Source organism: Pogona vitticeps, chromosome 7 (genome assembly GCF_051106095.1).
Source record: "Pogona vitticeps strain Pit_001003342236 chromosome 7, PviZW2.1, whole genome shotgun sequence".
NCBI classification, from domain to species: Eukaryota; Metazoa; Chordata; class Lepidosauria; order Squamata; family Agamidae; genus Pogona; species Pogona vitticeps.
In genome coordinates, this window is record NC_135789.1 from 31,522,859 (window position 1) to 31,548,854 (window position 25,996).

The 25,996-nt window shown below is 46.2% G+C and overlaps 1 protein-coding gene across 1 annotated transcript in view; it reads right to left on the bottom strand.

Moving 5' to 3' along the window:
• Positions 1 to 25,996, bottom strand: part of RPH3AL (rabphilin 3A like (without C2 domains)) — a 44,402-nt gene that overhangs the window by 7,491 nt on the left and 10,915 nt on the right. Inside the window, exons 3-8 of the mRNA XM_020809053.3 lie at positions 25,861 to 25,975; positions 24,081 to 24,224; positions 21,560 to 21,689; positions 15,776 to 15,862; positions 9,082 to 9,271; positions 170 to 283 (exon numbers count right to left, since the gene is read on the bottom strand). Of these exons, the coding sequence (XP_020664712.3) occupies positions 170 to 283; positions 9,082 to 9,271; positions 15,776 to 15,862; positions 21,560 to 21,689; positions 24,081 to 24,224; positions 25,861 to 25,952 (757 nt within the window). The 5' untranslated portion in view covers positions 25,953 to 25,975. The remainder of the gene's footprint in view (positions 1 to 169; positions 284 to 9,081; positions 9,272 to 15,775; positions 15,863 to 21,559; positions 21,690 to 24,080; positions 24,225 to 25,860; positions 25,976 to 25,996) is intronic.

Sequence of the window (25,996 nt, forward strand, 5' to 3'; positions counted from 1 at the left end):
TCAGTCAGCTGGCATGGGGATAATGGAAGTTGTAATGCAAAACCAGAAGAGGAGTATGGAGTGGGGGAGGCTGCTTTAATCCCAGTGCCAGAGAAGTCCTTGGGGGAGGGGAGAATATGTCACTTCAATCACAGACACATATGCTCACATCCAGAGTAGCTTTTCTTACTTGACTCCGCGCGATGTTTCCTGGTCCTAAATCCTTTCCACCCCAAAGACAGGGAGCGGTCATCCAAGCTCGAGGAGCTGAATTCGGAGTCGCTTTCACTATCGCTAGAAACTACTGTGGAAAAAAATATGAAAAAAGGGGAAGAGGCTGTTATTTTAAATTCTCCATGCCATTTGTTAAAATCACTGTATGGATAAATAAATTCTGAAGGTAGCTGGTCTTGGTCTTTGAACCTAATATTCTTCACACGCCAAGACCTTTATATCAACCAGAATAGCAAGAAAGTGCAAGTTTTCAGATTCTCAAGAACTCTTTGCCAAGCTAAGTCAGGGGCAATCGGTTTTGACTCTCCCGATGCCTCTGGAGTTTGCAACTCCCATACTGCCTAGTTGGGTACTGCTAAGGGCAAAGGATTGTTGGACTGGTAGTCCAAAAATATCTGGAGGGACATTTATTCCCTACCCCTGGAGCAAAGTGGTACCGAAAAAGTATGGGATAAGAAGGAAAACCCCAGAAAATCCAAATAACATAGTTAGGAAATCTGTAGTGAAATTTAGGGCCAACTCTAGTGATTCGACCAGCCTGGCATGTCCATCTTGGGGCTGACAAAGTGTTCTGTGGAGTTTAAAACCTAGCATACTTCTGTGGCATTTTTGGCAGATTTGGGTATTGGTTCAGTCATAGCTGTTCCGAAGACACATTTTACCTACACAGCCAGACAGCAGTCTTTCCTCTTAAAATATTTTTAAATTAAATGCTTGAGTCTGATGGCCCCCCAGGTTCCCAATGACGGGATCTTGGGGGGGGGTGTCAAAGCTTGGGGAGTTCCTTCTGTGGACTACAATTCCCAGAATACACATCCAACAGGAAATTTCTGGTCGAGACGTGAGCTTTTCCAAACCTCCTGACGGAGAGGAAAAAACAACAATCATGTTCTTCTCCTTTAAAATCTCAAGAGCAGTACAGTACGAGTATTTCCCAACCCGGAGATCTAAGGACACTGATTTTGACACACAAGGAAGTGTGTTGGTGACATACGGGTTGGCTACTGCCAAACACAGCCCTCATTAAATATGGCTCTGCCCCCCATACCCTGATTGCTTTCTGCTATTCTGGCAAACTCATCCAGAGAGAGAGAGAGGAGAGAAGAGATTAAATATACAAGCTTCAATTTAGCTGACACGAATCCAAGGGCGCTATTTGAATTGGTAAACTGTTCCCACTTTACAGTTTAAAAAAAAAATCTCTCTGGAACCACTTCTGCTATTTAAACACTACATGAAGGGAGGGGGGAATCCCGAGGAGCTGCCAGCTGTTTGAGGCACGAGATCAGGTGGAAAGGAGAAGAGAGGAGAGGAGGAGTGGGTGGCATTTCCCCTTTTGGGTACAAGGCTGCTTGCCAAAGGATGGACATGCAGCTGTCCACCCTCTAGGCTTCCTCAGAGTATATAACCTGGAGCCTATGTTTAAAGCCAACAGCTATTTGAAAGCAGGGGCTCAGGTCGAGAATGGGGGAGAGTGTGCTATTCCTGGGGAGAAACTTTTCCAAACATGTTTAGATCAACCATCCATTCAGAAACTCCAATGGTGACTCCTCCACAGATAAGTTGCTCAGATACTTATAGGTTTCAATACTGAACCATGGACGGTATATAAATAAAATAAACTGTGCATCTCCTCTTTCCGTGGAACACAACATTTTGAGCTAGCTTTTAATCATCTGATTCCCCCACTCCACCCTTTTCATTCTTTCCAGGCTGTCGTGCCCAGTCCTTATCAGAAGGATATGTTACATACAGCACTGATGTTACCTGTCTGTCATGGGTTTGGAGGGAAAGTTCCATCCTATGGGGAGTGGAAGGCGGGACATCAGGAGGAGGGGCTGTACTGTATATATATGTGGAGCGTGTGTGGAGAGTTTAGGAGAGACACTGGGGAGGTGACGAAGCAGCAGCTGGGAAGAAGAAGCTGTTGTGGGAGTCTGTGTGTCAGACAGGGTACTTCTGTGTGTCAGAGTACCAACCTGATAGGTTCAGGTGTCTGTTGGTTAGCCAGAACTGATAGGTTCAGGGTCTGTGCTTCAAGTTGGGGGTTCTGTGTGAACCAAACTGTATGCTTGTATGAGTGAGAATAAGCCACGTTACTTTATTTTATTCACCTAATCATTTTATTATCCCTGTGTGTATTTAAAATAAACCTTATTCTTTTTATTGTTTAAAAATCCATCCCTGGTCTGTGTGACTTCTTATAGGGAATGGTTGGTGGCAGCTTAGTGTAACTGTGTGGCAGATCCCAGTAGGTCTGGGTTTGTCACATTGATTGGTGTCCAGCGTGTGGGATACGACTGGTCCAGTTGTCCAGCGGTCCAGCAAAGCCTTGGCAAGTGTGCCCAGAGCAAGGGGGGTCTAGTCAGGGACAGTCTGAGGCGCGTAGGTAATCTTCTAGGTGTACCTCACGGGGAGGTGCGCTAGTAGAAGAACGTGCCCACTGGGGAGACTTAGATTAAGGTGCTCTGAGGCAGCCTAGTTTTGGCGGGAAAAAGCTGAGGCAAAACTGCGTAGTAACAGTGAGCTAGCTTGCCAGCTGAGAGGCCCAGCAGAGGGGGGTAGGCTCTGACTCGATACTGTTGCAAGTTAGTGCTGAAGAACAGCAGCAATCTCTAGGGAGAGCTGGTTCTGAGGCAAGAAGGAAAAAAAGTGGTCGTTTTATTTTGAGGCTTGACTTTTAAAGCAGCCTGTTCTGGGGGGGGGATTATGCCCTTGACTCGAAGCCAGATGGCCGAAATGAGTGAAGTGAAAGACCCCCAGATTGACCAAGGTTCTGAGGATGAATTTGGCTCAGTGCAGGGTGACAGCACAGGAGAGCAGAACCCAGAACTTAGAAAATTGCTCATAGCCCAACAGCATGAACTGAGGATGAGGCAATTTGAAATGGAGGAAAGGGAAAGAGAAGAAAGGGAAAGAGAGAAACAACGGCAATTTGAACTAGAGAGAGAGAGAGAGAAAATTGCTCTGGAAAAAGAAAGAATGGCGTTTGAATTAAGAAAACTGGAACTGATGAACCAGAACAATAATAATAATAGGGATTCTGAGGGAGGCCAACTGTCTAAAGCTGACCTGAAGAAATTCCCTGTGTACCACAAGGGAGATTGTCCTGAGGTGTTCTTTTCCTTAGTGGAAAGAGCGTTTGTGGACTTCTCAGTGAGGGAAACTGAGAAGATGACCATCATGCGATCTTTAATCAGTGGTAGCCTGGCTGAGGTTTATGCCGAGATGCCTGAGGAACTGATGAAAGATTTTGCAGAGTTTAAAAAACTGGTGTTTGCCAGACATGGGATAAATGCGGAGCAGCTGAGACAAAGATTCAGGTCCCTCACCAAGAAGCCAGAACAGACTTTTACCCAAGTGGGGGCCCAATTGGTGAGGCTGCTTGAGAAATGGCTATCGCAGGAGGGAACAGAGACCTATGAGCAGCTTAAAGACTTGATAGCACTGGAACAGTTCTATTCAGTCCTGCATGGGGAATTGAAATTCCAGGTGAGGGAAAGGAAACCGAGGTCTGTGGCAGAAGCCTCAGAGATCGCAGATTTTATTTCCCAAATAAGAAAGCCCTTGGGTGAGGGGAAATCTGTGGGTAAACCCAAAGAAACCTACAGCAAGTACTCTCAGGGACCAGGGAAAAGCCAGCAAGGGGGAGGGGCCCATGGTGAAGGGAAGCCCTCAGACATGAAACTAAGACCTCAGATTTTGGAGGGAAAACCAAAACAAGATGAGAGAGAATCAAAATACACCAGAAAATGTTATTTCTGTCAGGGAAAGGGTCATCTAATCTCAGAGTGTGAGAAATTAAGGCAGCTAAAAGGAATGGTGCCTCAGAATGCTAGTGGGACCAAGCCAAAAGCTGTGTTATGTGTCCAGAAAGAGCAAGGCTCAGTGTCACTGAGGGAGCCGGTTGCCATGACTACTCAGTCTGGAACAGCTACCTCTGCTGATCAGGCTGAGGAAAATGGTCCTCTTATGGAGGTAAAGCGCTGCTTGCTGGTGAAAACAGATTCTCAGTTGTTTGAGACAGCAGGGGTGGACGTAGGAATACTTGACCGTCAGTATAGGGGGCTGCGGGACACTTGTTCCCAGGTAACCCTGTGCCATCCAGATATTATTCCTAGGGAGTTTATAATCCCAAATGAGAGCATGAAGGTGGCAGGGATTGAGGGGCAGGTAATCTCTCTGCCAGTAGCAGAGGTACCTGTCAACTTTCAAGGCTGGAGGGGAGCTTGGCGGCTAGCGATTTCATCGACTCTGCCAGCAGCCGTGCTCGTGGGAAATGACCTGGCTGAACATGTGAAACGGGTGCTAGTGATTACACGCTCACAAGCCACCACAGGGACAGTTCAGGGGGGTAATGATGAGCCAGAGACGGAAGCAGAGGGGAGTTCAGAAGCTGTGGTGGAAACCTTAACCACAGACAGCAGATTTGGACAGGAGCAAAAGGCAGACGCCACTCTCCAAAAGTGTTTTGAACAGGTGACTGACGCCCAGCTAACACCTGAAACCCCAGTGAGATTTCTGGAGAAAAAGGGGGTTTTATATAGAGAGACCCTGAGGAATATCTCAAAAGGGGGAGATGGGATCAGAAGTCAGCTGGTGGTACCTGAAAAGTATCGCCCCATGATCTTACAAAGGGGTCAATCTGACATGTTTGCTGCGCACTTAGGAGTGAACAAAACACAGCAGAGAAGGGTGAAAGGGCCCCTTGATTTGATCAAACAAAATTGGGAGCAGATCACCCAGGATGACCCACAAGACGTTGTGACTTACATAGACACCTTGATGAATGACCTAAGGAGAAATCTAGAGCTGGCAGCAGAAAACCTGCAAGCTCAGAAGGTCAGACAGAAAACATGGTATGACCACAAAGCTAGAGAGAGGCACTTTGACCCAGGGGAGGAAGTGCTTTGGCTTAGGCCCTGCAGAGAGAATAAACTGCAGCTCAAATGGGCAGGACCATATAGGGTCATTTCCAAGATGTCAGACCTGAACTACCTAATAGAGCAGGAGGAGAACCAAGCAAGGAGGGTGGTTCATGTGAATGCCCTAAAACCCTACTACAGAGGGGAACAGAGGGTTTTATTCGCGATAAAAGCAGCTGAGAGTGAGGAAGCGGAATTACCCTTCTGGGAGGGTAGAGGGGAAGTAAAATACAACCCAGAGGAGGTAAAGATCAGTCCTGCACTCACCCAAGACCAGCAGCAAGAACTAAAAATGCTGCTTAGGAAATATCAACAGGTGTTTTCCAACAAGCCGGGGATAGTGAAGGGAGTGATGCATCGGATCCACACAGGGGATGCACCCCCGCAGGCAGTATCCCCATACCGAGTAACGGGACCCTATAGGGACAAGGTGCGGAAGGAGCTGGACGAGATGCTGAGGGAGAACATAATCGTCCCCTCTTCTAGTCCTTGGTCCTCTCCGATAGTCCTTGTGGACAAGCCTGATGGGAGCATTAGGTTTTGTGTTGATTACAGGAAACTAAACCGTGTAACCACTCCTGATGCCTACCCAATGCCCAGGCTAGACAACCTGATTGAAACCATAGGGGGTTGTCGGTTCATCTCATCATTGGACCTGGTAAAGGGATATTGGCAATTAAGAATTGATCCCAGGGATCAAGAAAAGACTGCCTTTTGCAGCCCTTTTGGTCTCTATGAGTTTCGAGTCCTGAGCTTTGGTCTCAGAAATGCACCAGCCACATTCCAAAGGCTGATGGACCAGACCTTGGCAGGGCTCAGTGACTTTACAGTGGCCTACATTGACGACATAGGGATCTTCAGTAATACCTGGGAAGATCACCTGATACACCTGGAGTTAGTGCTGCAGAGGTTAAGTGCAGCAGGGCTAACAGTAAAGGCCAGCAAGTGTCAGCTGGGTAGCCCAGAAATAAAATACTTGGGTCACATGGTAGGGGGAGGAATGATAAAACCCCTGGAGGCCAAAATAGAAGCTGTTCGTGATTGGCCTAGACCCAACACCAAGAAAAAGGTCAAATCATTTCTTGGGTTGGTGGGCTACTACAGAAGGTTCATCCCGAGGTTTAGCGAGATTGCGGCTCCGCTGACCGATCTGACGAGGAAGACGGCTGATGACCGCATCCCGTGGACCAGCGACTGTGAGGAGGCGTTCCAGAGGTTGAAGGAGGCGCTCATCAACTATCCTGTCCTGCGTGCTCCAGACTTCGACCGGGGGTTCATCATCTACACCGATGCGTCTAACAGCGGGGTAGGAGCAGTTCTGTGCCAGGAGGATGAGAAGGGTGACCAGCATCCAGTGTCCTACCTGAGTAGGAAACTTCAAAAAGGTGAGAGACATTTGGCAACCGTGGAGAAGGAGTGTTTGGCCATAGTCTACGCGATCCAGAAGGCCAAGCCTTACATCTGGGGAAGACATTTTATTCTGTGTACTGACCATTCACCATTGCAATGGTTAAAGACAATGAAAACCCATAATAGCAAACTTATGAGGTGGGCTTTAAACCTACAGGACTATGACTTTGAAGTGAAGGTGGTCAGAGGGTCAGTGAACTGTGTTGCTGACGCCTTGTCAAGAAGACCTGAAGATTGAAGACGGCGAAAGAACATGGACTATGTGTATATAATGATGACAAAAAGTTAAATGTACCTGGTTTTGAATTTGGTTTGTATGAATAAAGGTAAATGGATGTAATGTATATGGTAAATGTTTAAAATGCCTAATTGCTATGGTTTAACTTAGAATGTAAGGATAAGTAAGTATTATATGGTATTGAATGTATAACTGTTGTTGTGTATTTTATACAGGTTGTTTTTTGGTGAAAAGCACCTTAGCTTTCCCCCTACAAAACAACTTATAAAGAGGGGAGGTGTTACATACAGCACTGATGTTACCTGTCTGTCATGGGTTTGGAGGGAAAGTTCCATCCTATGGGGAGTGGAAGGCGGGACATCAGGAGGAGGGGCTGTACTGTATATATATGTGGAGCGTGTGTGGAGAGTTTAGGAGAGACACTGGGGAGGTGACGAAGCAGCAGCTGGGAAGAAGAAGCTGTTGTGGGAGTCTGTGTGTCAGACAGGGTACTTCTGTGTGTCAGAGTACCAACCTGATAGGTTCAGGTGTCTGTTGGTTAGCCAGAACTGATAGGTTCAGGGTCTGTGCTTCAAGTTGGGGGTTCTGTGTGAACCAAACTGTATGCTTGTATGAGTGAGAATAAGCCACGTTACTTTATTTTATTCACCTAATCATTTTATTATCCCTGTGTGTATTTAAAATAAACCTTATTCTTTTTATTGTTTAAAAATCCATCCCTGGTCTGTGTGACTTCTTATAGGGAATGGTTGGTGGCAGCTTAGTGTAACTGTGTGGCAGATCCCAGTAGGTCTGGGTTTGTCACAGGATAGACGCCACAAACCCACAAATCCAAAATGCTGGGACTGTGGCCGATCCAAAGAATTGGTTTGAATATGCTGATGCATTGTGCTTTTGCAGATATGCATTTTGACTCTTAGCTGTGATCTCTTTCTTTAAAAACACAATTCCAGTTCCGACCCACTGGCGAAGGCCCTTGTGGGTTTTCTTCAAAACCTTCCTTCAAAGGCCCTGCTCCGCCAAACTGTCCATCCCATGCAAATGTCAATGCAGCAGGACATTGTCGGGTCCCCACATGATAAATCAAGGAGAGGCTGTGGCCTGAAACATCAGGGAGGGTTACCCTGGCAACTGCTTGTTCACAGCAGGAAGAGGGAAGATGGATCCACAGCCATGCCGCTGTGTGCAAGCTTACACACCCATGATTAAAAAACACACAGAGACACCCCTGCAAGGAGGGGGGGTGTTCCTGAACGCAGCTTCCTGGTTCACCCCCAAAATTGAATGGCGCCCCAGTGCTGACCCAAAACAGGGCCCAAATGAGCTGAGCGGTGGGCTGGCCATGCTTTCAGGCAAACAGTTACCTCCGGTGGTCAATGCTACAGGGCGACAGCTGCAGCCCGCCAGGTTCCTCCCATGTTTTGGGGAGAAAGCTGCACATACATCAGATAAAGCTCAAATAAAGCCCCTTCTCCTTCTCATTTCCCCCAGTGGCTCAGTACATTGGGGTTCAAATCTCTGCTGCTCCTACAGCAACCTTCCCGTGGGTGGCGTGGGGAGGAGCATTTTGCTCCCAGGTACGAAGGGGAAGAGAGCAGACCCCCCTCTCCATCCCGTAAACAGAAGCCAGCTGGTTAGGCCACTGAACTTCATTTCAGGGCTAGCCATAGGGCAGCAAGCTGGTTTTGGGGGCCGAGGACTCGGTAGCTTCACACTTCCCTCCCCGAGGGTGTGCGCTTACAGAAAGCAGGGCATGCACCACCATGGTAAATGGGCAACTACAGGGTCCAGGGACTCCCTCCTTTCAACGTTCTTTATTACACCGACTAATCGTTAATAACAATCTTAGGATTGTGGAGCTTGAAGGGAGCCTCTGGATCATCCAGTCCAGCCCTGCCCTGCTTAGGAGGAAGGCTCTGTGGGGAATCAAACTCCCAGCCTACGGCTCCACAGCCAGAGACTTAAACCATGGAGCTCTCCTGGCAGTTGCATCCTTAACTCCAACGTGGGTTGGACCCTCCTTTGAAAAGAGTTTGGTCCTTTGGGTGTTCTTCAAATTGAGGGCAGCCTGCCCTCAAAGAGGACATATAGTCACCCTAACTATGACACTTGAGGCAAGTTGCTTCCCTTTACCCAACTATTGGGCCGGACTGAACCTACAAATTGCAGGAGAACAACAACAAAAAAAACCAGATATGATACACCCATGTTTCCTTAAAAAAAAAAAACAGAATTCCCAGCCTGGTCACAAAGAGAAAGAAAAGACAAGACAGACAAACAGACAGATGTTCTCACCTCTCCCTCTGGCCCAGGTGTACGTGTGGCTGCTACCAACACCTTTGACATCCAACGCGGGCACCTCCACAGGGTGAGGCCTCAGGTGCAGCTCAGGCGCCCTGATACTGCTGCTACCGCTGCTGTTCTTTAAGGGCAAAATATATTTAGGGAGGCCTTTGTAGAACCAGGCACCTGATCGCTTCCAAACCTACATCAGCCAATTTAAAAAAAAATGAAAGAAAGTTAGTTAATGATGGACTAAAAACATTTTGTTGCTTTTAAACAAATACTCTCTCTAGAGAACAAATAGAGAAATTTTTACAAAACTGCATCTGAGTGCTTATAAAAACTGGGGCCAGCACAAGCCACATTAGAAAAATACACTTCCTCTTGTGGGATTACTTCTTTTAGGACTGTATATGCTTTACTCTCCTCACAAACAAGTGAACAATCTAAAAACAGCTCTCCTCACTTCTATTGTTGTGCTGCTTCAAGCTCAAACTTAACAACACAGAAACTAAGTGAATGGGTTTTAGAAGGCTGCTTGTCTCTCTAGGCAAAATCTTTATTATTAGCTCAAACGAAGGACAGGGATATTGGTCCATTTTGTTTCACCCCAAATTTTTGCACTTTAAAAAAAAAAACTCTTGTTCTTTCCATTGTAAATATGAAGGAATGTATGAATTTGGCTCCCTAGAATCAACTGAAATGAAATTTTCATCCACCCACATGTCGCTCCTTTCAATAAACTACCCCCTCAATATCGACAAAGAATCTGCACGCTAGGAAGGGGCAGAGCTTGGAAAATTTTCGACTAAACTCTAACAGCCTCTCAGCCTGCACCGCTATCAGCGATTTGTGGGGGGAAAAACACCCCCAGCTAGCACAGGAACTAGCAACTGCAGAATACTGGGGGGGGGGGGAGGGGGTAGTCCAAATAATGGCTTTCTCAAGAGATGGAGCACCCACGTCAAGATTGTTCCTCAGTGGAAGGAAAATCAAGAATTTGCTGCTGGTTGGTTTTAGAGAGACTGAAAATCAGAGCTTCCTGAAGGCAGAGGGATGAATAATACGGGTATCTTTTGCAAGAGACCCATGGTGGGAGAGGGCTGCATGCTTCCAAGCTGCTCGTGGGGCTCCCTGGAGGCAAGGAGTTCCTGCCAGTCAAGAAGACAATGTTGTACAAGACAGATTTCTTTATCTGATCCTGTGGGTCTCTGCTTATGATCTAGACTATCACAGTTTTTTTTCCTGCAAACTGAGTCAGCTGAGCAGCTGACAGTAAGGCTCCTGAGATGTAAGAGCGAAGTATCGCTATGCTAAAGGACAAAGCATTGCGCTACCTGTAGGAGGCCAGTTAGCACTGCACAGAAGAACAAAGACCGTTATGAGCAAACAGTTACCTGTCGCTGCGAAAGGGGCTGTCGGAAAAGAAGAAACGGAAGGCCACGAGGTTTGGTAGGAAAGAAAACTGCCTTGCTTCAGCCCCCAACTATTCATCAATTCGTCACTTGCTGCTATTGTGCTATCAAGGTGAACCGACTTATAAAAGCCCTAAGAGCGCTTTCAAATTCAGTGAGACATTTCAAGAGTGGCTTAACCAGTTCCACACACCCCAGCGGGATTCCATGGCTGAACGGGGATTTGAACCCAGGCCTCCTGAGTCTTAGTCCACCAGTCCATTCGCGACACCATACTAGGCATCGTTAACATCATCGTGTGCGGTCAAGTCAATTCTCACTCGTGCCAAACCTTTTTCCAGGGTTTTCTAGGTAGAGAATACGCAGACGTGGTTTCCCGTTCCCGTCTTCCGGGGTTGCCCTGGGACTGTTGTGCCGCTTGCCCAAGGCCACCCAGGCTGGCTCTTCTGGGACGCACGATGGCAACCTCTGGCTCCTCAGCCAGATACCTAACTCACTGAGAAATTCAGCCAGCTATTTATTCATCACTTAGTCTCATTTATAGCCCACTTTTCTTCCAATAAACGCAAGAACAGATCTTTCCTCCCTCTGCTTTTGCCCCTCACAGCAGTCTTGAAGGGTAGACCAAGATAAAAGAGGAGCAACTCTTCTGTCAAGGCTGCGTTTCATGGCTGAGTGAGGACCAAAACAAGAATCTCTCAAGACCCAGTCCAGCACTTCTGTTGCTATGTCACACTGGCTCTCAGTGAAGTTAGTCTGGTCTGGTGGTTTTTGACTACAACTGCCATGACAACCAACTCCTGGGCCACGCTGGCTGGGGCTGCAGGGATGCATGGTCCAAAAGCATGAAAAATCTTCCGATTTGTGGCAGGATAGAAATACTTTCAACAAAATCAATGGAATAAATTAAAAATGTGCCGGGCAGTTTATACCTCCTGGCCCAGTGATCAGAAGCAGAGCTTAGGAATGGGAAGGTTGCGGGGGTTTTTTGGAAGTAGCATTTCTCAGCCACCAACCGTAATTGTGCTTGAAACACACACACACACTAAGAAGGCACATAAATCCCAACATGAATGCAGCAAGCAATGATAAATGCATTATGAGATACTAAGCAGATGCCTCTCAGATATCCAGCTTGAAGAAAGAGAGGCTCAAGCAGAGAGAGGATGTTTCAGGGCGGAAGAGAGTAGCTAACCCTGCAGTGGAAAAAAATGCAGTCCAACTTAGCACAGGTGATAAAAATGGTGCACCAGAACAAGCTGTGCATTCCAGTTTCAGTTTTAATAGCAGGATCCTGATGAAGGGAGCTTATTTTAAAAACATTTAAAGTATATGGCTCTGCATAAAGGAGAGGTTGAAGTAGAGGGGAGGCAAGGATCGTGAAAATGAAACAATATCCCCTAAAAAAAAATTGATTTGCGTCTGGCGGCAAAGCTAATAAAAAAATGGAATGAGAAACATTGAGAGTCAGGGAGATGAGGATTTATTCTAACAAAGTAAAGCAGAAGGTTGAGAAATACTTCAGGAAGAAGATGTGTTTGTTGTTTTAAGTTTTAAAACGTTTTTTTTTAAAAAAGATGGATCTGAGAGACAGCTTGGGGCTGTAAAAACCACCTTGTGGGCTGCACACAGGTCCACCACCCCTTATTTGCAGTGAGTCCGGGGGGACCTTTAGATTTTTTTTGTGTGTGACTCCACACTGGTTTTATAAACCTACCATTTCACCCATTTATTCACTCCTCTGTGGGAGCCATCCCTCTGTTCCAACATGGCTGTCCAGAAGTTCTGGACAAGGGTTCCTGAGAGCTAGAAACTTGCCTTAAAAAGGAAATGTGGGAACCCAGGAACCTCGTGATACTCACTTCAGCATCCCAAACCCCAATCTCCCCATTTGAACAGCAAAACTGCAGGACATAGATTATACAAATGGTTAGGCCCACGAAACAGCCACTGGAACACCTTGCTGACTGGCGGCATGAGAGCCCTGGCTCATTTTTTGCTAACGGCACGCTTTATTATTGATTGTGCGGTAAGGAATTCTGCCCACACGCTCATTTCAATGCGCCTCTGCCTCTCTGCCACCATAAAAGCTGGAGAGCGGCAGGATAAATGAGACAGGTGGGGAAATTAAATGGGCACCTCTGCTCGTTTCATTATGGGCAGGCAAAGCTGTGCAAATGCATCCTTTAGCTCAATCTCTCTCGAGTCCTAAGGAATTTCTACAAAGGCACCAACCAACCCCCCCCCACCCATCCTTGTATTTAGGAGGATCTCCAGTTCAACCTCCAGTCTTGTGATCATCAGCAAACGATGCCATCAGCCATCAAAATTTGCTGCAATGGGTCAGCCCATGCCTGGAGGGTCTCCCCAGCCACCTCCAGACAGCACTCTGTCCCTGCTTCAAAACCCTCCATTCATAACAAGGCCGGCCCTACTAAGGGGTAGAGGGGTGAAGCTGCCTCTCCCACATGTGTCAAGCTTAGCCCCTGCTGAAGGAAAAAAATTATATATATATATACAGCACTTACTGCTGTGTTTTTATTGCTTGCAGTTTATTATTTTTATTATGTCTCTCCTCAAGAGAGTTTGGGGCAGCATATGACGCTCTCTCCTATCCATGTTATCCTCTCAACAACCCTGTGAAGTAGGCCAATGATTGAAGGATAGAGAGAAGCAAATGGCCACCCAGTGAGCTTCAAGGCTGTGAACTAGGGGGTAGGAAAATCCAAAAGCTTTGTTTTCTCTAACGCTACAACTCCCTCTTCTTCTTCCATCATGGGTTTGCAAAGCTGCTATATTTGTCCATACTAAATGGAATTCCAGCTGGCTAGACAGCTTAGGTCTTCGGCTGTGGAACCAGAGGTTGGGAGTTTGATTCCCCCCACTGGGCGTCCCAGAATGAATGGCCTTGGACAAGCTGCAAAGTCCGAGCGCACCCCTGAAAGAAGGGAATGTAGACTACCTCTGGGTAGTTTCTCCCTAGAAAGTCAGAATTGACTTGGGGGCACATGATTATTAAATGGAAACCAAACATTCCTCCACAAACACCAGGCTGACTGATATATGCATCTATGCCCAGGTCTATCTCATTGGATGAAAACTTACCCTGCATGACGGTTCCGAGTTCAGTCCCTGGTCTCCCCAAAGCAGGTGTGCAAAAAGATCTCCTATCTCAAAACCCCAGGGAGCTGCCACCCATGGAAACAGACAACATGACCCACGTAGAGAGTAGTGGGCTGGTGCAGGAGAAGGCAGCTTCCCCGGTTTCTGCTTAAACCAAAACTTTATATGGACCATGAGGACTAGAATCCTACACTGTGCCATAGCTCAGTAGCAGAACATCAGCTTTGCATGTAGAAAGGTTCCCGTGTCAATCCCTAGCTCAGAAAAGTCCCTGGGCGAAACTGTGGGTGTTACCAGCCAGTTTCTACAACACTAGACTCCAGGGATGAATTACCTCAGTAGAAACAAGCTTCCGTGATTCCCATCTGCTTGGCCACCATGGGAAACAGAAGACAAGATGGGATCTGCCTGACTAATATAGAAAAACTCAAGCAGCCCGTATAAGGAGGTCCTCTTGCCCCTTTTTCACCTTGCAGATAAAACGGGACTGCTTCAGAGAGCAAGAGACTGCAGTAAAATTGTTCACCTCTTCAAAAACAAGGCCGTAAAAAGCATAAGATGCCTACTGAGCAGGATGCTGTGAAACAAGCCCCATCAAGGGTAACCATGCCAAAAGCCAAAACAGAAGAGAGAGAGAAAAAAAACACCCCAAAATTGCTCAAAAAAGAAAGAGAGAAAACAGTCAAACAAGAAACGGGGGGGCGGGGGGGCGGGGGGGAGAGAGATCAGCATAACTTCCAGGTTCATCGGCCACATGGGGCTGCGTGATGGAAGTGGAAACCAGAACATCTGAAACAAAAATGTTTCCCACCTTTAAATCGTTGGGTCACAGGACCAAACCATTAAAAGGTGGAAATGAAATAACAAATACAGCGACGAGCCTGTGAGAGTATTTGGGAGCCAACTCTTTTGTTCAGAATTCTTTGGCCAGCAAAGACCTACCTTTTTTCCAGGCTCTGAAACAGAGCTGATTAAAACAAGGAGAAATTGTATTTTTACCTGCAGACTAGGCCCAATAAAATAAAATAAAATAAAATCCGGAAGGCTTCTTATGAGCTTACGGCTCTTTATGACACTTAAGGGACTGGGACTTTTAAAATGCTGTCTTGTTCCACCCAGGAGGAGGAGAACAAGGGGAAAAAAAGTCTTTTAAAGGATGTAATTATACTGATGACATGGTACACTGGAATGAACTAGAAAGGTGGGGTGGAAATAGCCCTTGTGAGACCCAAAAGAAAGAAAGAAAAAGAAAATATCTTTATCAAGACCTTCTGAAGCAGGGAAACCTATAGTTTCTCCAGGATGCCGACTGCTTAAAGCTCCGTCTGTCGATGCCACAGGAGAGGGCAAGAGAAACCCCATCCCACAGAAGCCACGCTTTCTGGGTCCTTTCAGGAGCCGTAACTTTTCCAAGCACTGGCCCCAAGGCGATGTAGCTTCTGTAACCACTTAAGCCACCCAGGACATGTATGTCACATTTCTAAAGGTTTTCCCTGCAAAAACGGTTCCCTACAGTTTCAGCAGGCAAAAAGACGAGCAGGCAGACTTCTAAGGGATGATTTCCCCACATCAGCACCCTCCAGATACGGCCTCTCCCTTTCATCCTAGCCACTAGGCATACCGGCTGGGGCCAAAGGGAACCACAATCTGAAGGAAAAAAAGCAAAAAACAACTGAAAAGTCCCCATCAGGGAAAGGAGTTTCGGTGGGGGAAAAGCAGGATCGGAGGAAATTCCTTACTCCGAATCAACCCTCGATTTCCATCATGCTGTTTGCTGACAGAGCGGAAGAAGCTCTCTCGCAGGGGTGGCGCGCCTTTGCCGATCCAGACCTTTTGGATGACAACCTTCCACAGTCCTTTATCACGGACCATCCCCTATAGGCTGGGGATGCTAGGCGTTGTAGTCCAAAGCCTATGGATTGCCCAAGGTTGGCCACTTCCTCCTTCCACGGTCGTTGGGAGGACCAAGAAGGCGAGAGGGAAGACCACCCAACATGTTGGGGCCAAAAGGACAAATCAGAGATGGCGCTAACAAAAATGGCTCATTTTGCCCCCAAGGGCTCTCAGGGGCTGAGAAGCGGCATCTAAAGCGCAACAGACAAGACACAGATACTCTCCGCCCCCCCCCCCCGAATTATCACAAGAGGCCGTGCCTTCCGCAGACCCACCTCTCTCTGCTCACTGCAGATCTTACAGAACCAGACGGGTCGTTTCTGGGTCCCCGGGGTTTCTATGCCACATTTGGTGCAAACTTTCTGGGGGGAAAGGAGGAGACAAAAGAAGGGAGGGGGGGAAGACATTGTTAAAATGGCCAAAGTGCAAAAGGAGAGGGCAGACACAGGGGTAGGGGAGGGGCACGCCAGCGTCAAGAGCAACCCGTCATCATGACAGTTCCCTGGACCTGAGCCGCCCCCCGTAAGACTCCAAAATCCCACCACCCCCAATTAGGCCAACCTGGATCCATATAGCAGTTGCCGTGCTTTCCTCTGTCTTCCAGAGGAGCAGGTCTTTCGTAAGGCCAGTCTGAAGCAGGGAAAGCTGCATCTGAGTCTCAGATACACGGGTCCAGCCTTTGTCCCCACGAAACGACAGGCTGTTTGTACAGAGACGCTTTACCAGCTGCCTGAGGCACACAGACTAAACCAGCCGGCATGGCCCATCTTGTCAAGATACGAGGCTTGGGGAGGGAAGGAGGGGCATCTAGAGGTGGACCTCCCACCTCTCCACAGCACTGGCTTATTTGCCATCAGCTGGGGATTCATGTGATGGATCCAGTGTTGGCACTCAGTTTAATGGACTCTGTAGCCATGCCCTTGTGGAGAGCCCAATCGTACAGGTTTCTGTGGTCTTCTACCTTCATCTCTACCAGGATCAGGTCTTTTTTAAAGCTAACAAATCCTCATTGTCCATCGAAAACCACACTGCACCAAAACACTTGGGGGCTACAGCAGGGAGAACTCGTTTATTCTGTATTGTCGCTCAGAACATGCGCCCTCCTCTGCCGGTCATTCGGGAGGCCTGGACTCAAATCCTTGCTTGGCCATGGAACCTGGATTTGAACCCTTGCTCAGCCATAGAAATTCACTGGGGCAAAGGGTAAAACTTAAAATTTTTGAAAACCCTGTTAGAGACACTGTAAGCAGGATGTAACTTGAGGGCACCCAACAAACAGTGAAGACTGCAGCTAAGCCCAGAGAGAAAAGGGAGGCACGAGAAGATACCAGACGATGCTGTTGCCCCTTCTAATTAAAAAAAAAAAGAGTCCATAGCCTCATTTTGTGACCCCTGGTTTTACTCCAGCACTAATGGCAAGCTCTAGAACCAATGGTACTGTGGCAATGGTTGTTGGTATTAACAGACTCCCTCCCCGCTCTGGATTGAGGGACGGCTCTTGGGGGAGATGAGCAAAATTAAGAACTGTTTTGAACAAGAGAAGGAGAGACGGGGCGGGGGGGGGGAGAGGCAAGCAGCCGACGCTCAATAAAGAAAAATAAAATGAAAATCAATTCCCCTAATGAGGAAACAGCGCTAGCCCTGCACGGTGGTGGGAGGAAAAATTAAGGCATCAGATTGAACCTCCAGGGCCGCAGATGGCTCTAACAGCCATCGACCAAACAGCAGGAGGGCCGGCTGAGCCATTTAAAACGAAGCCCAGTCCACCCGGGGAGGATGGAGGGCTGGCCACCCAGCTACGGCATAAGGGGAAACGTAACCCATGCAGCGAAAAGCTGCCGCGGAAACCTTCTGCATGGCTTTGCCCTTTATTAGTCCCATTATTGGCCTGTTCCGTTCCATCTCAGACATCTCCTGCCCCATAGATTTCCTCTTGGGGTCAGTGCCCGCTCTCAGGGGCAATCTGGTTTAATACAATCCCAGAAGTGCCCCAATCTGACATCAATGGGTTTATCTGACGGGAAAGAAGAAGAAGAAAAGGGACAAAACTCATGGCACTTGGGAGGTGGGTTGAATGGCTTCGCCATGACTCTTACTGACGGTGTTCAACCATTTTCAAGAAAGTGCAGGTGGCCCCGTCAGCCTCTAGCCATAAAACCAGCAAAGAGAATCTTTCTGGCATCTTAAAAGACTGAACAAGTTTTATCGGGTATAAGGTTTTACAGACCGCAGTCCACTTTATCGGATGCCCATGAAAAACTGGGGTTCTTGTTGCTGGGAAAACTTACAGCCTTGCAATAAACTTGGTGTCAGCCTTTTTTAAGGTGCCACCCAACTCTTTTCATAATATTCAAATGGAAACTGGAAAGGAGAGTCACGCTGAAAAGATCTATAGCTCTCTTGGAGGTCAGAAATTTTCCTTTTTACCAGGCTTCATCTTCTGCAGCATTAACTTTTTTTAAAAAAAAATTGAATGCTTTCCATCCTGAACACAGGGAAAATTTTGAATTTTGCTTCATTCATCCAGAACAAACTGAAATTAAAGCCTGTTCCGCTTATACCGGCCAGATTCAACAGGTGCAGCTATTCGTGGCACAGAGAAAAAGGATGAACTTGCCTGCTAGATAGCAATTAAAGAGGAGGAGCCTTCATTGAAAAAAATGTGGCAACCCTAATTCAGAACAGTCACCAGGAATTCCAAAGCCAAACTTGAAGGACTGAAGCATTCAAAACCCTGATGAATCTGTCCATTTAATTTCTCCACTGCACCATTTTAAAAACTCATCAGATTCGGAACATAAAGACACTTGGGATTTCTTTCTGATTTGTGAAATTGGTGAATCAATTTCAGAAAAAATTACTAAACTCTCATCCATTCCGGTGGCCATCTCAGAGACATGGAAAATGAGAGAGAGAAGAGAGAATACCATTTCATTGTTTTTGCTATAAAATCGAGTGCTCAGTCATTATTCTCCTCCCTCCAGCAAAAAGGAAGAAGAATTCCTGAATCTGGAAATATATTTGATTTTTCTCTTGTTTCTAGGTTTAACATGGCCTTTAAAAGAAGAATATGGTCTCCAAAGTGGCCTGCCCCACTGTAAAAAAATTAGCCATTTCTGGCAAATGCCTCAAAAATGGCAGTAAACCTAGACTATGCACTGTATTTGGGCAACGAGCATGTTAAATTCCTGTCATTAATCTGTTCCTTCCTCAACCCATATATTCAAAGCTGTGTACCTCAGCATTACTGAGAGAAATTAAACCACCCCTTGTTACACGTATACACACATACACACACACTCCCAAGGAACTTAGAAATATATTTGGCTTTCAAAAATATGCCAACCAAACAGTGATTAGCAGTCAAGTCCTCCCTCTTGTGGGCACTCAAGGAATTCTTGAAAATATTAGCACATGTTTCCTTTTTCCAAGTTTAACCTCTCCCTTTTTAACTCCTCTTCCTACAGAAAATTGCATTTCACTCAGGAAACATTTATTATTATTATTATTATTATTATTATTATTATTATTATTATTATTATTATTATTATTATTATTATTATTATTATTATTATTATTATTATTATTATTATTATTATTATTATTATTATTATTTTGTTTGAAGGAGAAGGAGGGATGAGTTTAAAGAGATGCAATTATTTACAGCTACGTTAAATGCTGGCTATTCTGGGAAAACACAAAAATTGCTTTCAGGTCCTCTCAAAATCTGAGCGTTCACATTTATCAAAACAAGACTCTCAAAATTACTACTGCCAGATTTCTCCACAGCTTGATTAAGAACTGCAGCTTTGGCATAATGGGGCTGTTACAGATGTGGTCATTGTCCTGAAAGGTGGAAGAGGGTAGATTTGAGAAGAAAGAGGTATAAGAGGCAGACTTTGTTCCTAAAAAGGCGATTTGCTATGATAACTGAAGAAATGGAAATTGTTAAACAGAAATTTTAGATTGCTAACAGATCCCAAAGCAGGTGCCCTAAGCAGAGGGCTGGCCTTCAGCATTGCCACCCCCGTATCTGTATCTCAAACCTTCATTTGCTGGTTATGAGAGAGGTTTAGTGGTTGTGTTTTTTTTAATAACACAATTTTTACTTTATTTCCCTCAGCTCTTCACTTCCATTTGTCTGTCACGCGTCTTCTGTGTGGGCATAAACAGAACTTGGAAATACTGCTTTCTTTCAGAGCACAAATCCCATAACATCTACTGTCCCATCATAGCCAACGTTTGGGGCATTCTGGGAAATGTAGTCTAGAAAAAAAATAACGTTTCCACGCTCTGGGTTTAACCTGTTGCTGTCATCTGCTAGACCTAGATTCAAACATTTCAAAGCTGTGCCCACTAAAATATATGATACACCAACAGACAACACAGAGGACACACATATTTAGAGAGCCTTTGTGATAAATGTTAGATTAGATTGCAGATGGAAGGCCTTCATAATTAATCCAAACTAAAAAAAAAATCTAAGGGCAGGGTGAATTTGTGATGGAAGGGGGCCCCACCACCCTCAAGGCCCTGCTCTGGATAAAGGCAGAGTAGAAGAGAGGAGCTTGTGGTATCGGGGGGGGGGTTCTTGAGATGAACCTTCAGGACTGAATGGGGACCCACATTTTGCTGCCTGAAGGAAGCACAAGATGATGCCCCCCTGCCTTCGGCTCCCTCCTCATGAAGAAGCCAACTGATAGCCGACAACGGCCAAGCTGCTCATCCTGACAATGGAACTGAGTCCGCCATAACCTGAAAAGTTACACAAAGATCCATGCAAGACAGTGGAGGCCAATTACCAGGGAAGGACCATTGGGGTAAGGGTGCCACTAGTGCGCCCACCTTCCAATCATCCACCGCTTACAGGCAGCAGCCTCTCTCAGATTAGCAGCAGAAATGTACAGATTTGGGTTTTTGGACAACTCCCAAAATTCTGGAAGCTGTAGTTCAAAACCACCAATGTACACCGTACTAATCCACAGTTTTCACCAACTAGCACAACATCACACTGCTACAGTCTCCTCTCTTATTCCCTCACCATCTCTCCTACCCCACAGCACCCGGTCAACATTTCTCACAAGGGGAATTGAAACACGGTGAGCAAATGAGGTGGGCAACTCCATCAGCGACACTGATCACCTGCCGCACCAGACTGCAAACAAAAACTTTCTTCTTTTCTCTTCTTCTTAATCCTTTTCTCTCTGAAACCCATCCTGCAAGGGGCTTGTTGTTGTTGGGGAAAAATAAAATAAAAAGTAAGTACTGCACTGAGCTGTCAATTTCAAGTCGGCTCCCTCGGTGATTTAAAAGCTCTAAAACGTTTTGCTCGTGCCGTGGAGCATGAAGGAGTCTTGCGGACAGCAAACTAAATGGAGTCCCCCAGTGGGGAGGCAACAGAGCAAGGTCATTCAGGAAAAGATGGACTTTGTAAAAAAAATAAAAAATAAAATTATAGCCGTGTCAAACCAAGCTTGCAGGGTTACTGAAGGGGTGACTGCAAATTGCTTTATGCAGAACTTGGGGGGGGGGGGCTCTGCTGAATTTCTACTCAAAAGAGAAGCACCTATTAAACTGTTCGCTATTACGTGGCACACACTTACTTATATTCTTCAGAACGTGTCACTTGCATTTTCTTTGCAAAGTTCTTAACACAACTTCAAGATCAATGTCAAAAGCAGGCAAGGAAACAATCCTCCTGACCCCCAAAGGTAGGAGGGCTGCCTTTGTTTGTTCTGAAGGTCGGTGTGGCAGGGGCCAATTTTATACCCACTGTACAGACAGGCAAACAGAAACAGATGGAAAAGGCCATGAGAAAGACAACATTGTAAACCCAGGATGGAGGTGAGGAGACCTTGATTTCAGGAATTTGGAAAAGCTACTTTTCTCCACTCCTAGAAACACTCCCACACGGCTGCGACATTTCAGGATCTGTGATCCCCCCTGAAAAGGAAGCTTTCCCTGCTCCTTTCTGCCCAAGACTCTCGAGAGCAGCTGCGAGGTACGAGTAGAAGCAATGAACCTGGACTGAAGAGAATGACGTCATGACCAACGCTCACCTTTCTGCAGTCTTGGCAAAAGACGGCCGTGCTCCTGAGCAGGCCCAGGGCTTCCCCGCAAAGCAGGCACTGAGATGAACCATTGCCCATCACATTCTTCCGCATATTCTCCAGCCGCTCCACCAGACGCCTGCAAGGCAGAGAGAGTCCCCATCACAGCAGGATCCCAAGCCAGGAGCCACCCTGATTTATTTCAAAACAATCGTTCTGTCTCGTACACGTGGTGGACGTCTGAACCCTCCAACCTCCTCCATGTCCATTTCCTAACTTTCCAATGATCCTTTTAACCCCCATGGTTTTTTAAATACGGTAACGCACTTAACCGGTGTACTACTATACCTTGCTGTGGCTTTTAGCTGCATTGGGTTTTTAACCGTTGGCAAGCAGCATTGGAAGGGTGGGCAGAATACGATCCACATGCTACATGCGGATCTAAGGCGCTCGAATCAGTACCCCCCCCCAGCACTCTGACCCGGTCAGACTCTGGGAACTGAGAATGCTCCTCCCATCTGCCAAGCATGCTGACCTCCACAAAAACTGAGGAGGAATTTAGGAATTATGCTTCATGCCCCTAAGACATGTAGAGATGCATTGTCTTGTTCCCTCTCTCTTCAAGCTGTTCTCTAATATTCACCCCATATCCCAACACAGACATATATGCAGGGTGGATCTGATGCAAATCAAACCGATTTAAAGCATGATTTGATTTTTTTAAAAATCGGAAATTTTTGACAATTTAAATCAATCGTGATTTAAATTAATTTGATTTTTTTTTAAAATTGATTTTCATCCGCCCTGCACCCATGTCCTAGACATCACGGACCTTGCGTTCAAGTGGATGTTGCTTCTCTTGTGGACCTAATTTAATTTAATTCAGTATAAAACCATCAACAGCCAGGCACCCATGGCAGCTTTGAACACAACCTGGGAGCGTATAACCCTTCTGTTTCACCTTGCCTAAGGCAAAACAAACCTCCCGGGTTTTCCCCAGTTACTTTCCCTTGTTTGAACACCGCAGGGCCTGAGAAGATTTCAAAATTCACAAGGGACCACAATTCAGAAGAAGACATAATAGCATCATCGCATAAGAGATGGAGTTAGTGAAGCAATGATGCCACAGACCTAAGAAACCCAGGTAAAAAAACTATTCCAATGTAATCTGCCAGCTAGAGAGATCTAAGCTGGTTCGTTGCCCAAGGCGGAAAAGCAATTTCCCAGGAGAATGCAGGGCCATAACAGAGAAGGGACGCATCAACAGGAAAAGGGTTATTTGGGGGGTATTGCTCCCTGCAGCAACAAGCTGAGCGGAATATAATTTACTTCTTGTAACAACAGACCTCCTAGAACTGAGCTAAGGAAGCTTTGGCTTCTGTGGGAACCACCTTCCGGGCTGCTGCAGTTCAACCAACCAACAAGGCACACACTCAGCTGACAGGGAAGCATCCAGAAAAGTTGCTTAGGTTGGGAGTAGTGCGCATGGATAAGGGAAATTTAAATTGGGAAGAGGCACCACTCCCACTCCCCAAATCTACCTGGGGATGGGGCCCCTTCCTGCTGCGGCTACTCAGGCCATCCCCATTTCTGGAGCCGCTGCCAAAAAAAAAAATAAAAAAATAGCTAAATAGGGCTGCAAGAGAGTGCGCGCCCGCTGGTCAGGAAAACTGCACCCCTCACATCCTACTGAGAACATGATGCCAACAGGTAACAAGGTGTGCCTTCCTCAGGGAGCAGAAGGCAGGTGGTGGCAAAAGCAGCCGCCGGAGCACAGAGGGACAGAAATGGAGTTTGGGGGGTGCAAACGAAGCTTGTGGGCTGCAAGCCGTCTTATCCCATTTTTCACCCCATCCCTTGTTTTTTGAAAACTACCCACACAAACCCCACAGAGGAGAGGGCTAAATCAAAGGCTCCATTAGAACTGAGGGTCCTCCCTGCTTTTTTTGGGGGGGGGAAGGGATTTCAGAGACAAGCCCTGGAGGAGGTTGTTTCAGTCCCCCTTATCTACCTCTGATGGACCTGATCCGGATCAGAGCCCCACATCTGCTTACTTGTGAACACAGTGCGCGCACAGCGTGCGTGTGTTACTTTTTTAGATACAGTTGCAGGAATTCTCCAGCCACGTTGCCAAGCTCTGCTTTGTGGGTAAAGGGAATGTGACAGAAAGAGAAGAGAGGGCCGTCCGTCTGCTAGATATTTTTTTCCTATCATGTAATTAGGAGTTTGGCAGATTTTAGATACCAAGGCCAAATGTAACCGTGATACAGGTGAAATGAACCTCCATGTTTGGCAACAGTCTACCATAGGAAAGTGACAATGGGGGAGGGGGGCAGTAACTGCATTCACGCAATGTGTGCATCCTGGAAGATTTATTCCAAGCTCTGCAGTGACCACCGTTTGGGGTTTGCTCCAGCTTGACTCTTTGCTGAACCAGTCCACCAGAGGGAGGAAGAGAGAAGATGAAATCAGGAAGAACTGCAAAGTATTAAGAAATCTTCAGAAATTCATAAACGTGGGGGAACTGTACCCTATCCTTTGCTGCTCCACATGGTCTAGCTTCTCCGCCCTACGGATGACCTCCAAAATGACCTCCATCTCCTTCGAATCCAGGGCCTGCGTTCTCCTCTGTCTGTCAGTTTGGAACGTATGCACGGACCAGCCAGTCTGAAGCCTGCAAAGAAAATGAAGAGAGGACAACTCTGGAGTGAAGCTCTGTGGCTCTTTCAAAGATGCGGGAATTTGATACAGGATTTTAAAGCCATTTTTAAATGGTTTCATGTTGTTTTGCTGCCTGGAGCCCAGGGCCGGATATCAACATTTTATTAAAGAGAGGAAGAAATTGTTCAGAATGAAAACATATATATCGGGAGGGTAGGGAAGGCTTGCTTCTCCTTTGCCTTTGCCAGCATAAAATCTTGACCAGCCCAACTGAAGGGTTCGAAACAAGAAAATCTATATTGTAGACCAGAATGGATTTCCTGTCACAGCTGAGATTTGAGAGGCATTAGGGTTGGGATCCAAACGCATAAAATATTGCACTCATCCAGATTACCCCAACAATAAATGACCGCCCATAAGGTGGACAGACAAAACAATTCAGAGAGGAAGGTTTTGATTTTTGTGATGGGAGAAGGGAAAGAATCCAAGTCATCTAATTTTTAATTTCGAAGTTGGCAACCTTCCGGAAGATGAGACAGCTCCACCATGCAATACGACCTGAGCTGGTGGCTCATGTCAATATTTCACTCCTCTTTTTTCCAGGCCCACACCTCCTCCCCCCTAATCCAATTTAATTTCCACCCAAGAAGGAGATAACAAAAGGGCAAGAGAGACGTATGTTCCGGCTCCTGTTAGAAAGGGGTCATGTAGACCAGCTGGGCAGACATAAATTATAACCGGGATAGATTTTCTCCCATCCCTCATTTTTGTCTCATGACTTGCCTCTTGAGTCAACAGTCTAGAAAAAAAATAGGCATTTCAACAGATCCTGACCTCTGTTTTGCACTCCCAAATATAATCTTCCTTATTTTTAAAGTCTGAAATTAAGAATGAAGCACCTGCATCCGAAACAAAATAAAGAATTTCCCAGATGCACCATGGGGAATTTAAAATTCCTGGTTCGTATAAGCCTGCACTCTCAAAATAAATAAAGAACTTAGAGATACCTCATTACAGTGAAGTAGCTTTTTAATCAAGCCTTTCCCCAATTTAATTCAATTCTGCTGTGTTTTAATACTCTCACTTGTTTACAGAATCATGGAACGATTGCTCATTTTTTGATAGCCGCCTAGAGTGGTCTAATATGATCAGATAGGCGGGATAGAAATAAAATAAATAAATAAATAAATAAATAAACGATGGAGTCGGAAGGGGGCCTCTAAGGCCATCTAGTCCAACCCCCCCTTCTCAGAGCAGGAATCCAAGTCATTGGAGGTCATTGGTTCCATTAACGTACTACTCTAACCATTCAATAGTTTTTTCTGATAATCAGGCTTCCTGTAGCTTGAGCCCACTTGTACGTGTCTTGTACTCCGGGACGATTAAGAACAGATCCTGACCCTCCTCTGTAGGACTACCATTCAAGCATTTGAAAAGTGCTCTCCTATCTCCCCTCAGTCTTCTTTTCTCAAGGCTAAACATGCTCAATTCTGTCACTCTTTCCTCTGTCTTTAGCTGCATCGTCACAATATAACTTTCTGTTTTTTATTTTGTACATTTTTAAAATTGCTTTCGCTGAGAGCTGCCTTTAGCCCCGGTTTTGGCGGAAAATGGCATATAAATCAAATTTTTAAAAAACGGAAGCTTACTTGGCTCGGAGGGCCAGCTGCCTGTCATTCGGACACACCCACTGGTCATTCCCGTTGCCAAAAATAGTATCGGCCATTCTGCTGGACCGCATTAGTTAAGTAAACAGCATCAAATCTGCAATGAAGAGGATTAGTT